At 39.0% G+C, this 12,785-nt stretch overlaps 1 protein-coding gene across 1 annotated transcript; it reads left to right on the plus strand.

Moving 5' to 3' along the window:
• Nucleotides 1–7,806: 7,806 nt before the first annotated feature.
• Nucleotides 7,807–10,354, plus strand: LOC307257908 (carbohydrate sulfotransferase 3-like; the record flags this gene model as incomplete). Its single annotated transcript, XM_080037269.1, has 3 exons — nt 7,807–7,886; nt 8,408–8,806; nt 9,664–10,354. The coding sequence occupies 3 exons, from the start codon at nt 7,807–7,809 to the stop codon at nt 10,352–10,354; spliced, it is 1,170 nt and encodes a 389-aa protein (XP_079893395.1).
• Between the last annotated feature and the right edge of the window lie 2,431 nt (nt 10,355–12,785).

The raw sequence follows: 12,785 nt of genomic DNA on the forward strand, positions 1-12,785 counted from the left end.
ACAACTTCCAGTGATCAAAATAAATCCTTACCCACATCAACTACTTCCCAGAAGCACATGCCTCATCTCAGGGCTCCGACGCAGGAAGCATGTCATCAGGGAAAGGGTCCAAAGGAGGAATGATGGGACATTAAGGTTAGAAGACAAGCTATACTTATAATATTTTCAATGTATTTGACTTGAGGACTAAGTGTTTTTTTTTTTTTCTTTGTTGCAGGGTGAACTTGGTGACTGACTGACCTTCAGCCTTCCTGGTGTTTGAAAAATAAAAACCTGATCATAAAACTTTACTGCCTTTTCGTCATTTCCACTTTCAAATTGGACATTCACAAAGCAGAACTGTGTCTGAACTTTTATTTTTTTAAGGATATGAAACATGTCTTCCCCTATGACTTAGTTCTTTTCTTGCCATAATTCCAACACCAATATCCGACATATTCCTTGTCCGGTGTGTCATCCTGAAAACAAACCCATTGTAAAGTATTTTTTTGGACAATGTTTATTGGACCAAAGGCCATCCTTTAGTCCACTAGGAATTGTCTTAAGGGTAAAGCTCCCGTAGCCAGCTAACGGGTGATGGAGACGGGCTACTTCCTGGAATTGCAACATGGAAATTCTGACCCCTTGTAGAGCAGTTCAAATACTACGTTACTGCACGGCCCCCAGACACATCTGATCAATGAGTTAAAAACATTCTCATGTGGCTTAAGCTTCTGCATTTTGGTTCTTCAACTGATTCAGACGAGAGGAAACGATAGGTGTGAACCACACAATGGAGCATTCAAACAAACTTTGGTCTGAGAACTTCAGACCCATCTTGTGATTTAATATTGTCAAACCTAGTTTTAACTTGCCATGTATTGTATGTGAAACATTTAGATTTTATTTACCTACGTACAATGACGAGGAATCTTGAATAATAGCCTGAGCTGCTACTGTTGTCTGAACTTCAATTTGTGAGGAACCTCTGGGTTGTATTTACAAAATATGTCAGTCGTACTTTTTCTTGGTTGTAAACCCAAGATAAAAATTGAGCTTTAAGATTGTTTGGGGGCATGTTGGGGAAAAAGTCCAAATGCTGGGAAAAATGGTGTTAATACACAGCGTAGGCTCTGGAAAGGGGCACTTTTTATTAATTTTATTGTGAATACTGCACGTAGGGAAGAGCAGAATTTTCAGATGTAAAGCTCTTAATTAGGTTCCCATATTAACAGGAAAGATCGTTCACATCTGTCGCATCCCTGAAGTCAGCGCCGCGCGGCTCAGGGCTTTATTTATTTAAAGGCCGTAGATGTATTTATTATTTTCATCTGTTAATTCAGGGCTGTAGTTTTGTGTCTATCTCACAAGCACAAACACACACTGCCTTGCTCAACAACAACAAATGTGACGGCTAAGGAGCTTTTTGGTGGAGTTATTAGAGTGCCCCCCCTATGAGGCTCAGTCATCCTCACAGCAGACCCGGGTTAGAATCCAGCCCGGGTCGTTCTCTGCATGTCATTCCCCTCTCTGACCCATTTCAACTCTGTTTCTTTGCACTATCAATAAAGCATTGAAAATGCCAAAAATAAAAAAAGATTATGCCATATTAAATATCCACTGGAGCTTATAATTGTTAACGAAACTTTGTTCCCTTATATATTATAACATTTTAATACTAAAACTATTCATGCTTTCTGCTATGAACTTTGTCCCAGTAAACTTAAGAGCCTCAAAGATTTTGGCTCTATACAGATGTATGTCTTCACGATGGTTAAAAGTTCATGGAGGAGAACTCCCTAAAATCTCCCAGTGCATTGCTTGATTACAATCTATGAATTATTACACCTGTATGTATCCTGTGAAAAACATCTTCTGTGAAACACATACACACAGTTGGTTTTACACACACATACCAAAGACCAAGATGAAAGAGGGGGAGACTTTATGTACAAGGTCAAGTTCTTGAATCATCTCATGTCTCAGTAATTAAAACTCATCCCCCAGATCTTGCTAGAAACTCAAGGACCTGGACACACGAACAGACTGGTTCGCATACACATTTTTTATGCATAAAGCCTTGTACTATTGTTCATTTCGTTGTCTCAATCATGTATGCTACACTTGTGATGCATGTTGATTCCCTTGCTTAAGCTCGCAAGTAAAAATCTACCAGACTTTGAAGACTGCCATGACTCGATCTCTTTATTAAAAACACTTGGGTTTTTTGATAAAATAATTTCTTTAACAATAATTCAAACAGATAAATGTTGCCTTTGTTTTATTGTGAACTCTATGTCACTGTGTAGATAAGGAATTTCTATTTTTCTTATTCTGAATTTGACCTTAAAACGGTTAATATATGAGTATCATTGTGCATGTCAACATAGTCACTGATAGAGATAAGATTAAGATTAGATAAAGATATTCTATCATGAATATGATGAAATTTGTGGATATAAAACTGGTCTCTAAGTTTAGCTCCTTGCTAGTTAGCTAGCCATCTTGGTTGTCGCGGTGATACATTGCGTGGGTGAGGGAGGGGGAAGGGCGAGGAAGGAAAATTAGTAAAAGTATATAATTTGACATGTCTTAAAATGGCATTAGCCTACATAGCATATAACAGGAAAATGCTTGAAAAACTCAACATAATTGTCGCATTGAGCAGACCACTTTGTCATTATTTTGGTCGAGGCAAACAGGCCTCTGTATTGACTTCGAATCACTGTAACAAAGCTTAATTTTGACTTTACAGCAGAGTAAGGTTGACATTTTTGGTAACAAAAGTGAAACAATGTTCATATGCTACTGCATTTTGGTTCAACAGTATCTGTTAACGAATATAATTAAAATGTATTTACCTTTTGGGAAGTGGCAGACCTAGAAATGTGCTGACTGGTGCTGGTGCTGACGTCCATGTGGCGCAAAATGCCCGCTCGGTGATTAGAACCAAAGACCAGTGCTGATAAAATATAATGAAATACTACTAAGAGGATCATAGCTGATTTTTTTCTGACATAAATAGTAAAATACAATTACCTAATAAAAAACATTAAATTGATTGAATTCAGCTAAATGTGTATCCGAACTGCTTTAAGTCTTTTTTATTATATAAAGGTTGCTACTGTTTATTTATTAAATATGAATCAACCCTATTCCCTTTTTTTACTGTGTAAAATTATTAAAACCAAAGATCTCTGAATGAGTAGAATTTATAGATTTTATGGAACTTTTAAATACAATCAAATACTACTGAGGGAATTACAGCAGATTTTACTCCATCAAAAAATAGTAAAATACGATTAATAAAAACCTAAAATGTATTGAATACAGCTCAATGTGATTCTAAACTGCACACACTCTTTTTTATTACATAAAGGTTGCTATCTTTTATCTAGTAAATATTAATTGACCCCAGTCCCAGTTTTTACAGTGTATAGAGAATGCATTTTACCTGCTAAAGAGGAGCCTCTTTCAGTTGTTTGAGTAAACAAACAACTGAAAGAGGCTCCAGTGAAAGCCTGGAAAAGCATCACAAAAGAAGAATGCAAAAGTTTTGTGATGTCAACAGGATTGATGCAGTTATTGCAAGGGAAGGATTTGCAACAAAATATTAAGTCTTATTTACTAATTTATTGTGTATCTGTTCCAATACTTTTGCTCACCTAAAAATGTGGTGTTCCTTTACAAATAATGCTATCTTCACAGTTGTGTATCAGATCCAGATGTAAATACCTGGAAACAAAAGCTGAAATGTTGATCTATTTGTCAAACCCAAAATGTTTCCAGTCTACAGCAAAAATAAAGGAATTGGCCTCAATGTTCCAATACTTTGAGGGGACTGTATGTAGTAGGTAACACAAAAAAAACTATGTAGTAGGCAATGCATATCTATGTAGTAGGTACTACAATTTTGTGTACCTTATTGTAAAGTGTTACCCTTTATTTTGATAGTCCACTGTTGACACTCAACAAGCTATCAGTAGATATGCAGTTGCATGTCAACAGTGAATGAGTTGATATTCAACAGAACTCTTTCAACAGAAATGAAACATACATTCAACTACCTGTCAGTTAACTGTAAGTTGCACTATTAGTAGATGTTGTGCATGTCAATAGTGAGTTAGTTGATATTCAACAGAACTGTCAACAAATATGTAACATGCATTCAACTAACTGACTGTTAACTATAAGAACATTTTATTTTGTTAAAATATTTTAGAAAAACTGTCTGCAACAGACAATATCATTTTTACAACATATTATTTACCAATATTCAACAAACTATCTGTAGAGTGTTAACTTCTTTTTTCTAAACTATTTTAACAAAATAAAATGTTCTTATAGTCAACAGACAGTTAGTTGCATATCTACTGATAGCTCGTTGAGAGTCAACAGTGGACAATCAACATAAAGTGTCACGGTTAGGATATGACACACAAGGATGTAGAACCTGTTTTTGGAATGAACAGAGTAATCTTCTGTCCTATTAATAGGTATCCACCTGTTTTTGGAATGAACAAATAGAGTAATGTTCTGTCCTATTAATAAGTATCCACCTGTTTTTTCATGTGCAGTCATTTCCTGATAACTTTCAAAGAGCTGAGAGGCTCAACCCGGAGAGAGATCAGCTTAAGGTTTGTACCATCTGCTTTCTTAACATCCCCAGGGGTTTGTCTCAATTTCCAAATGGCATAAAGACTAAAAATAAATAAATCACATGGAAATGAAATTGTGTAGTGCAGATGGTCAGATTTGGCAAAAGCTCCAGTGACTCTTGAATATGTAAAGGTTCTCAGCTCAAGTTCTACGCCCTGACAGTTTGACGGCTATGGTGTATTAACCCTCCTGTTAACCTTAGGGTCAATTTGACCCCATTCAATGTTTGACATCTCTAAATAAGTGGTTGACATTATTTGTTTTGCTTCATGTTTAATGACTTTTCCTAACTTTATGGGGACAACTGGAAAAACATAACATTTACATGATTATATTTGGGTTTGAACCCATGCTGTTTTAGCTGTATATAACACATAAGTATAAAAAAAATGTCACCAAATTTGTCTTGGTTTTTTAGGATAACATTAAGTTCACTATAATATTGTCTCTAATATATGTAGTTAACCACACACAACAATATACACACACCTTGCAACCCCCAGGGGAACCACAGCTGTGTTGGTAATTCTCAAAAACAATTGCAACATTGTTCCAATATTAATATAGGCCTACCTAACTGCACCTATAGTCCAGGCAAAATAGCGTTTTCATAGAATCAATTGTAAAATAATTTCTCAGCTCAGATCACCCTAAGAAATCCTAGTTGAGGAAATATGTTTAATTCTCATAAATCCGAGATGTGTGCCAATAAGGCGAGACAATACAACCCAATAGGGCTATTGTTTTCCTTTACTCCTATCAAAATGAAACTTTATACAATAAAAGTCTCCATGAAAATTAATTTTGTATTACAAGTTTCTTTGAAAATTAATTTTAATATGCAAATGAGCTATACACTAATCATACATGCCCCAAATAGGCTTAATTTGTTCCTTTACTCCTACCACAATAACTTTACATAGTAAAAGTATACCTGAAAAGTAACTTTTTTTGTATTACAAGTTTCTTTTTAAATCAATTTGAATATGCGCATGAGCTCCACACTTTTTGAATATCCAATTATCCTACTACTGCCAGTGATGGCGATGCTGCTTTTAGACTGGCCTCTAACCTGAAAAACTGCCTGTTACCTGCCAGGGGTATAACAGGTGCCTCTCAGGAATTAGATTTGTCTCTACCCCCATACAGTGATACTAACTAGACTAGAGCTTTTTCACCTGCTGCAATGATAATGCTTTTTCCCACATTTTCCTGCAACTGGCTGAACACCGTAGCTTGTTCGAGAAAGCTAGTGTAATTTTTTAACTTTTTTCAGTTCCATTCCCTTTCCTATGCTAAGTCTACTTTATGCATCATATCCGTCTTGTTTTTGTTGCTTTCTTTGGTTCTGGTGCCAGAAACAGCTTGTGTGCATTCAGATCAGCATGATGCAACAAGAGTACTAACAAGTCTGTGTCATCACCTACTGACACTGTGTCTTTTGTTCTGGCAGAGGCAATGGCAGTTTGGACAATGAGCACATCTGAACGGTTGACACAGGGATAATATTAACGGTCCAACCTGTTAACATGGGAAGCAAAATAAAATACACACACACTACATGCAAAGCGTGAACTTGTCGGCACTGTGCGGGAGACACTCCCCTCTCCTTCATCTGATCGCTGAACACATCAGCATGTTTACGCGTCCTCTCTATCAAATGCAATATATAACGCCTAATTTTCTTAACAGCGACAACAAGACTTTCCCATAATGTGAAGCTGACGGCAATTTATTAAACAAGAAAAGGAAGAAAAGGCGCAGTGCTTCCTGCATTTGGGTTAGATTGAGGTCGGGGCAAATTCACACAACAAATAAACTGCACCAAAGTTCGTTTGGAAGCACACCGAGACCACCTCTTCAGCTGGGTCTTGGTGTGCTTGTTTGGTGCACCCCCCGAGTGCGATATATGTATTCACACCTGTCAGGTTTCCAGGAAAGTCAGACTGCACGACACAGGAAACAGTTTAGATTCAAAAACAGATTTAATGAAAAGTGGATGACAAACCAGGTAGTAACACAGCGTGGCAAACAAGTCCAATTGGGGCAGGCAAAAAGGAAAGTCCAAGGTCAAAAACGGGAACAGGCAGACAGGATCAGAATGATATGGAATAAACTCAGAACGCTGGAAAGCTGGGTGAAGGCACTAAGCACAATCTGGCACTGACTGATGGAACTGAACTGAAATATATACTGGGGCTGATTAACTGATGAGGAGCAGGTGAGTGAGGGGCAAGCCAGGTGAATGTAATTAACCGGGAGTGCAGAGCAGGAGGGAGTGGCCGGATCTGAAGTGACACGAGTAGAAAGTAAACAAGGAAAACAGACATATGAAAACAAACTAAATACTGGCTGAAGTTGTGACAACACCTGCCTGAAAGATTCGCACCGAGGGCGGAAGCGCACCTGAATTTGTTGCAAGTTGCAACCAAACTCAACACGGCAGGTGTGAATACGTCCTAAAGGTACGAACACACTGCACACCGCGCGAATGGGCGGCGAGCGGTTCACGCGGCTAGGGCGGTGTGGCAGCCGCAGAAGTTGAGAATATTGAACTTTTTGCCGCCGGCCGCGCCGCGATAACCAATCAGCGTTGAGCTCCTCCCGACGTCACTCGCTTCGGGACGACTGACAGAGGAAATTAAGATGGATGAAAACATAATAGTCACAGTTTGCTCCCATAAGTTCTGTGAATAGCCTATGTGTCTGTTGCCTGCTGTGTACAGCTATCAGTTTTGCTTTATGAACCAAGTTAGCAGAACGCCAGAATATAATACTTCTATAGTGCACCAGTTATTCAAAGGCTAACACAAGTTCAAGGACTGAAGACAGAGATGTGGTTCAAATTCATGATGCCACGTCAAAGTGTTGCGCTGTGTTTGCATTAACCCCCTCTTTCTCATCCAGTCTTCTTCATTCCGGACCCCATGCCCAACCACCAGAAAAACTAAACACTGTCAAACAAAGTTTGCACCAGGATTAGGATTTCTATTTTAGAGTAATTTTTAAACAGGAAAAAACATCTGTATTGCATAATCTATTGTTCAATGTTTTTACTGAAGTAGCTACCTTTCTTGTTACAGAGTGACGTTTAGAGTCTGTATGACAAGTGATGACCAACACACACACTAGACTCAAGACGTCCAGTTACAAAGCCAGGATTCAAGCATGAAGACCATATGTGCAATTGTCTTCATCTGTATCGTGGCCCTGGTCATCATTGAAAGGGAAAGCAACATCCTGTCAAGGTAAGAGAAGAAAGAGTCTTCTGTAACCTGACTTTGCTGAAGGTATGATGCAGCAGGTCATGAGAACGTTATTCCTATTGGTCAAGTCGTACCTTCTAGAACAATTGTAGTTCAAAAGGTCATAACATCAGCATGAAAGCACCTCTAAAGCTCACTGAATAACATCTCCCCTGTATCTCTTGTTTTATTAATAAAAAGAGAGAAATGGTAAAACACCCCTTGTTTTCCAGTCTTTATGCTAAGCTAAGCTAACAAACAGCTGACATTTTATATTTCAAAGGTGTCAACGCCAGTGATATCAAACTTCTCACCTACTACTATTATTTTACCCAAACCTTTTTACATTAATTTACTTATAATCTTTAGTCTGCACATTGATGTTTTGTCCTTAATATAGTGTATTTTGTACTTTATAAATGTCTTAAGCTTCTCTATATCACTTGGTTTTGCCTTACTTCCTGCACTATTTAGTACTATTAATTAATTTATAATTTATATTGCTTATCTTTTTTCATCCTTAGTACTTATTCCACCATGGGTCAGAGAGAAAGTCTTTCTGGGGAGCAAGAACGAGAGGATTTGGGCACGCCTAGCAACAGCAGTGGCCGTAAGCACGTATTACTCTTCGCCACCACAAGGGCAGGTTCCTCGTTCACAGGAGAATTTTTCAACCAGCTCGGGGAGAACATGTTCTACCTTTATGAGCCTTTGTGGCATGTGCATTCCAACGCAACGGTGCCAGCTGGAATCTACCGGGACGTTCTCCATGCACTGTTCCTTTGTGATTTCTCTCCTCTTGAGAAGTACATCTTACCCCCACCTCAGGACCATGTCACCCCGCATCTGTTCCGCAGAATGTCCAGCCTGTCGCTCTGTGACCAACCGGTCTGCAGTCCCGTCGTCAAAGATGTTTTGGAAAAGTGGGTACATTATCCAGATACTCAACTGTTACCAATCAAGCTTGACGATTGAACTCATTCTTTAAAGCTGGGCTGGAGAATTTGGGGAGAAAATAGCAGTTGGGATAGAGATTTGAATCCAAATACCTCAAGCGCTCCACTTGTTCTCTTTGGTCCCTCCCTGACACGCTCTACACCAACAACGTCGGTGCCAAAGTGAATGGACAGTCCCAACAGCCAATAAGAGCAGATAATCGTATTTTTATTATTATATATATATTTTATAATCGGGGCCTCGCTCTGATTGGTCAAAGTGTACCGCTCATGTTAATTTTGACCAATCAGAAATCACATACCCCAGCTTTAAGACTGGCTTTTTATTGATTTGATTGACTTAGTTTTTTGCTTTCAGAAATATATTGACTGTTTGCTTATTGTATTTTGAAATGAATGTAAAACAATTGGTAACTTGTTTTTGAAAAGCACTTCATAAATGTAGGTATTATTTTAATAATCATACAGTTGCAGAGGTAGAGCGGATGCAAGTTCTGGCAGCATTTGTTTTTACCACTATAAACAGAACAAATGATTTTCAAGACAATCTCCTCAATTCTTTTTCAACATACAAACTGAATAGCTTTGGGGATAATTTAACAATACTGCAGGGTTTTTATTATGGCCGTGACACCTTTGAGCATCATTCTATGTTGCTCGTTGCTTACTATATGAAATAGCATTCCTTGCACTGATGGCTTTGTTTGCTGTTACATGTAATTTATGATCAACATAGTAAACTGTTACAAAAATATTTAAAAGTTCCTCGTAGCTACTTTAATAACAGATATTGTTCTAAAATAAATGTACCACTCTTGTCCTAGGTTGCAATGTAAAAACCGTCAATGTGGGCCGTTGAACTTGACCCTGGCATCGGAATCCTGCCTTTCCAAGCAACACCATGCCATTAAGACTGTTTGCGAGTACCAGCTGGAGGCATTGCAGCCTTTGGTGGAGGATCCTCGCCTGGATTTGAGAGTGATCCAGTTGGTACGAGATCCACGGGCCATGTTAGCATCCCGAATGGTTGCCTTTAAGGAAAATTACCGGGCGTGGAAGGTGCATGATGGCCAGGTGCCTGAAGATGACATACAGTTGAATAGACTCAAAGAAAACTGTGACCATATGAGGATGTCTGCAGAGGTGGGACTGAGCCAACCAAGCTGGCTAAGGAGCCGCTACATGTTGGTGCGTTATGAGGATATTGCCCGCGACCCCTTGCAGAAAGCAGAGGAGATGTACAGGTTTGCGGGGATACCATTCACTCAACAAGTTATCAAGTGGATTCTGAGCAGCGCGCTTACCAAACGGAACTCCGACAAGATCTATTCCACCGAGAAGTACTCAGCAGAGCAGGCAGACAAATGGAGATCGAACTTTCCTTTTATGCTGGTCAAGGTGGTGCAGAGAGTGTGTGGACCCACCATGAAGCTGTTTGGTTACAGATTGGTGGATGATGAAAAGACACTGGTCAATAAGTCCATCAGTTTGCTCGAGGAGAAAGAATTTCTCTAATCAAAAATTTACCTGTGAAGCAGTGGTGTTTCAACATTAGGGGGCCGATCCAGCAGATGGCGCTATGGGGAAAAAAGCTTGTTACCCTACTTTTTCTTTATTCAACAGTTAAATTGATTTTTTTTCTTATAATCCTTATAGTGCTGTCTGACTTAGATAAGGCCTGCTTTCCCTGTCCTGGGACAGCGAAGCACCCAGTCCCACCATTATTAAGGAAACAGCACAGTGAGGGTGACTGGTGTACGCCTGTAAATGCCAAGTTTTGTATTGGTCTTGGGGCAGAAATGATTTTGCACCATGACTTCTGCCTAGCAACAAGTGGCTGGGAAAACGTGTGACGTGACCGGGATAAAATAAAAACATTCCGAGCTGTTGCGCAGGCTAGCTAGCTAGTTTAGCTTGTATTTCAGTTGTGATGTAAGCCTACTATAATGAGTAGCTTAACTGTTTGTTGTCTGTGCGGTAAGGATTTACCAAAGTCATTGAAAGGTTTTCCCAGGGAAAGAATCTCCATTCTGCCTTTCTTTTCAAGTTTTCAGCTTTGGTGAGTGAAATAATATTTAAAGCCCATTATTGTGTGGTGCTTGTCTGTGCTTTGGCTATATAGTTCTGCTGGAACGATTGATATTGAATATAAGGTGACAAGCGTCTGGGATTTAAAGGAGGTTGTTGTCATAATGTTGTCATGGATTGGATCTTCATCTCAGAAACGTGTGTGTGTGTGTGTGTGTGTGTGTGTGTGTGTGTGTGTGTGTGTGTGTGTGTGTGTGTGTGTGTGTGTGTGTGTGTGTGTGTGTGTGTGTGTGTGTGTGTGTGTGTGTGCGCGCTACGGTTGTGCTGATTGGTGATTGGTCTATCGGCAATTGAAAGGGCAAAAGGCAATAGTTGTTTTCTTCTAGCCAATACTATAGGAAGTGTGTAGTAAAGGACAAGAAGGAGATGGGCAGAGACAAACAGATTTTTTTTTTTTATAAATATAGTTTAGGTATATAGTTTATTATAATATGGAGAATGTTAAAATATGATTTCCATGATACATAATATATATTCCCAAATAATCAAGCATCATTAAACCTTCTGAGCCGTTGGGTGAATACACTTTACAACTTTACATCAGGTGTAAAGATTAAATACTCAATTTACTGATCACAACTGTTGTTTTAGAGCGAATCATAGCGTTAGCTGTTGACTTGTTAAGAACGCTTTAGAAGCCTATTTAATTAGCCTATAGCCTGATCGGTTTGTGCCCCACCAGTTTTGTAAACAAGCCACTGCTGTGAAGCCCAAATTCCTTTACAGCCCCCTTATCTCTCCTAAAGAGAGGCAAACCACACAGACAGTAATTTTGTCTGTGTTTGTTGTCCTTCAGCATCGGCATGGACATTGAGTGTCCGTATGTAGCAGTGTGTTGTATCTGTTTAATTTTTTTTGTCAGTCACTGTATGGCCATTTTGTGTCTCTTTGTAATCACTCGATCAACTTTCAGACAAGGACATTTTAACCCCTTCAGACCTTGCCCCCTAGACAAGAGCCCAATGCCCACTGGGGGCCCCTGAGCCTGGCCTGTGTGTTCAGTAAACCAGCCATGCTAAATGCTGCTGGTTATCAGCAGAGCCCAAAAAGAAAAAAGAAGAAGTTGGAACATAATGGTAGGAATGGAAATCAGAATGTCTCCCACTGTGCATTTAAGTTATGTCACAATGTAATGTACTAGCTGAACGTATTTCAGACAATTTATCAGTTCCTCTATAGGATTTCAGGAGTCAAGTAAAATACATTTAAGAGTTCTATACAGTGGAGTTTTTTTCACCTTTGAGCTGAACAATATTGTGAGGAAAAAGCCCATACAGGTAACAATTGCCTCCTCTGTGTTCCCAGCAGAATGGTAGAACCTAGCAGTTTGCTGAATGTATCCTTTGCTTCTCAAATCAAATCAAATATCCTTGGAGGAAAACTGTGTTGTGCCTACTTTCTTAACAGACAGACTGGATATAAAATGCAATAAAGATTTTCTGTCCTTGTCTTCCCTGTTTAGCCAGGTGGTTTTCTGCCCCTTTAATTTAACCTCATTCCCTCTCTTCTCTTAGTTCATTTGGAAGGCTATTTATTTATCTTTATCGCTCTCTCTCTCGCACTGAAGCAATCCATGCAGATTTGTTTGCGAAAACAGTGCAGTTTGAAGAGACAGTAGGGCGCGCGCGCACACACACACACACACACACATACACTGTTTTCATCTGTATAATCCTTCTATACAACCATCTTTAACACCTACACATTATCTCAAAACCAAAGATCTCAACATCTAAAGAACTAACTGTACATCAACTACTTTCCATAATAATTTGTTGCACTATTCTGAAGGTTATTACAGAAGTATTTCTTCATATGTTGTCAATTGTCTGATTCATGATATATTTTCTTCTGAAAA

This window comes from Ammodytes marinus, assembly GCF_949987685.1.
Source record: "Ammodytes marinus genome assembly, chromosome: 11".
Classification (NCBI taxonomy): domain Eukaryota; kingdom Metazoa; phylum Chordata; class Actinopteri; order Uranoscopiformes; family Ammodytidae; genus Ammodytes; species Ammodytes marinus.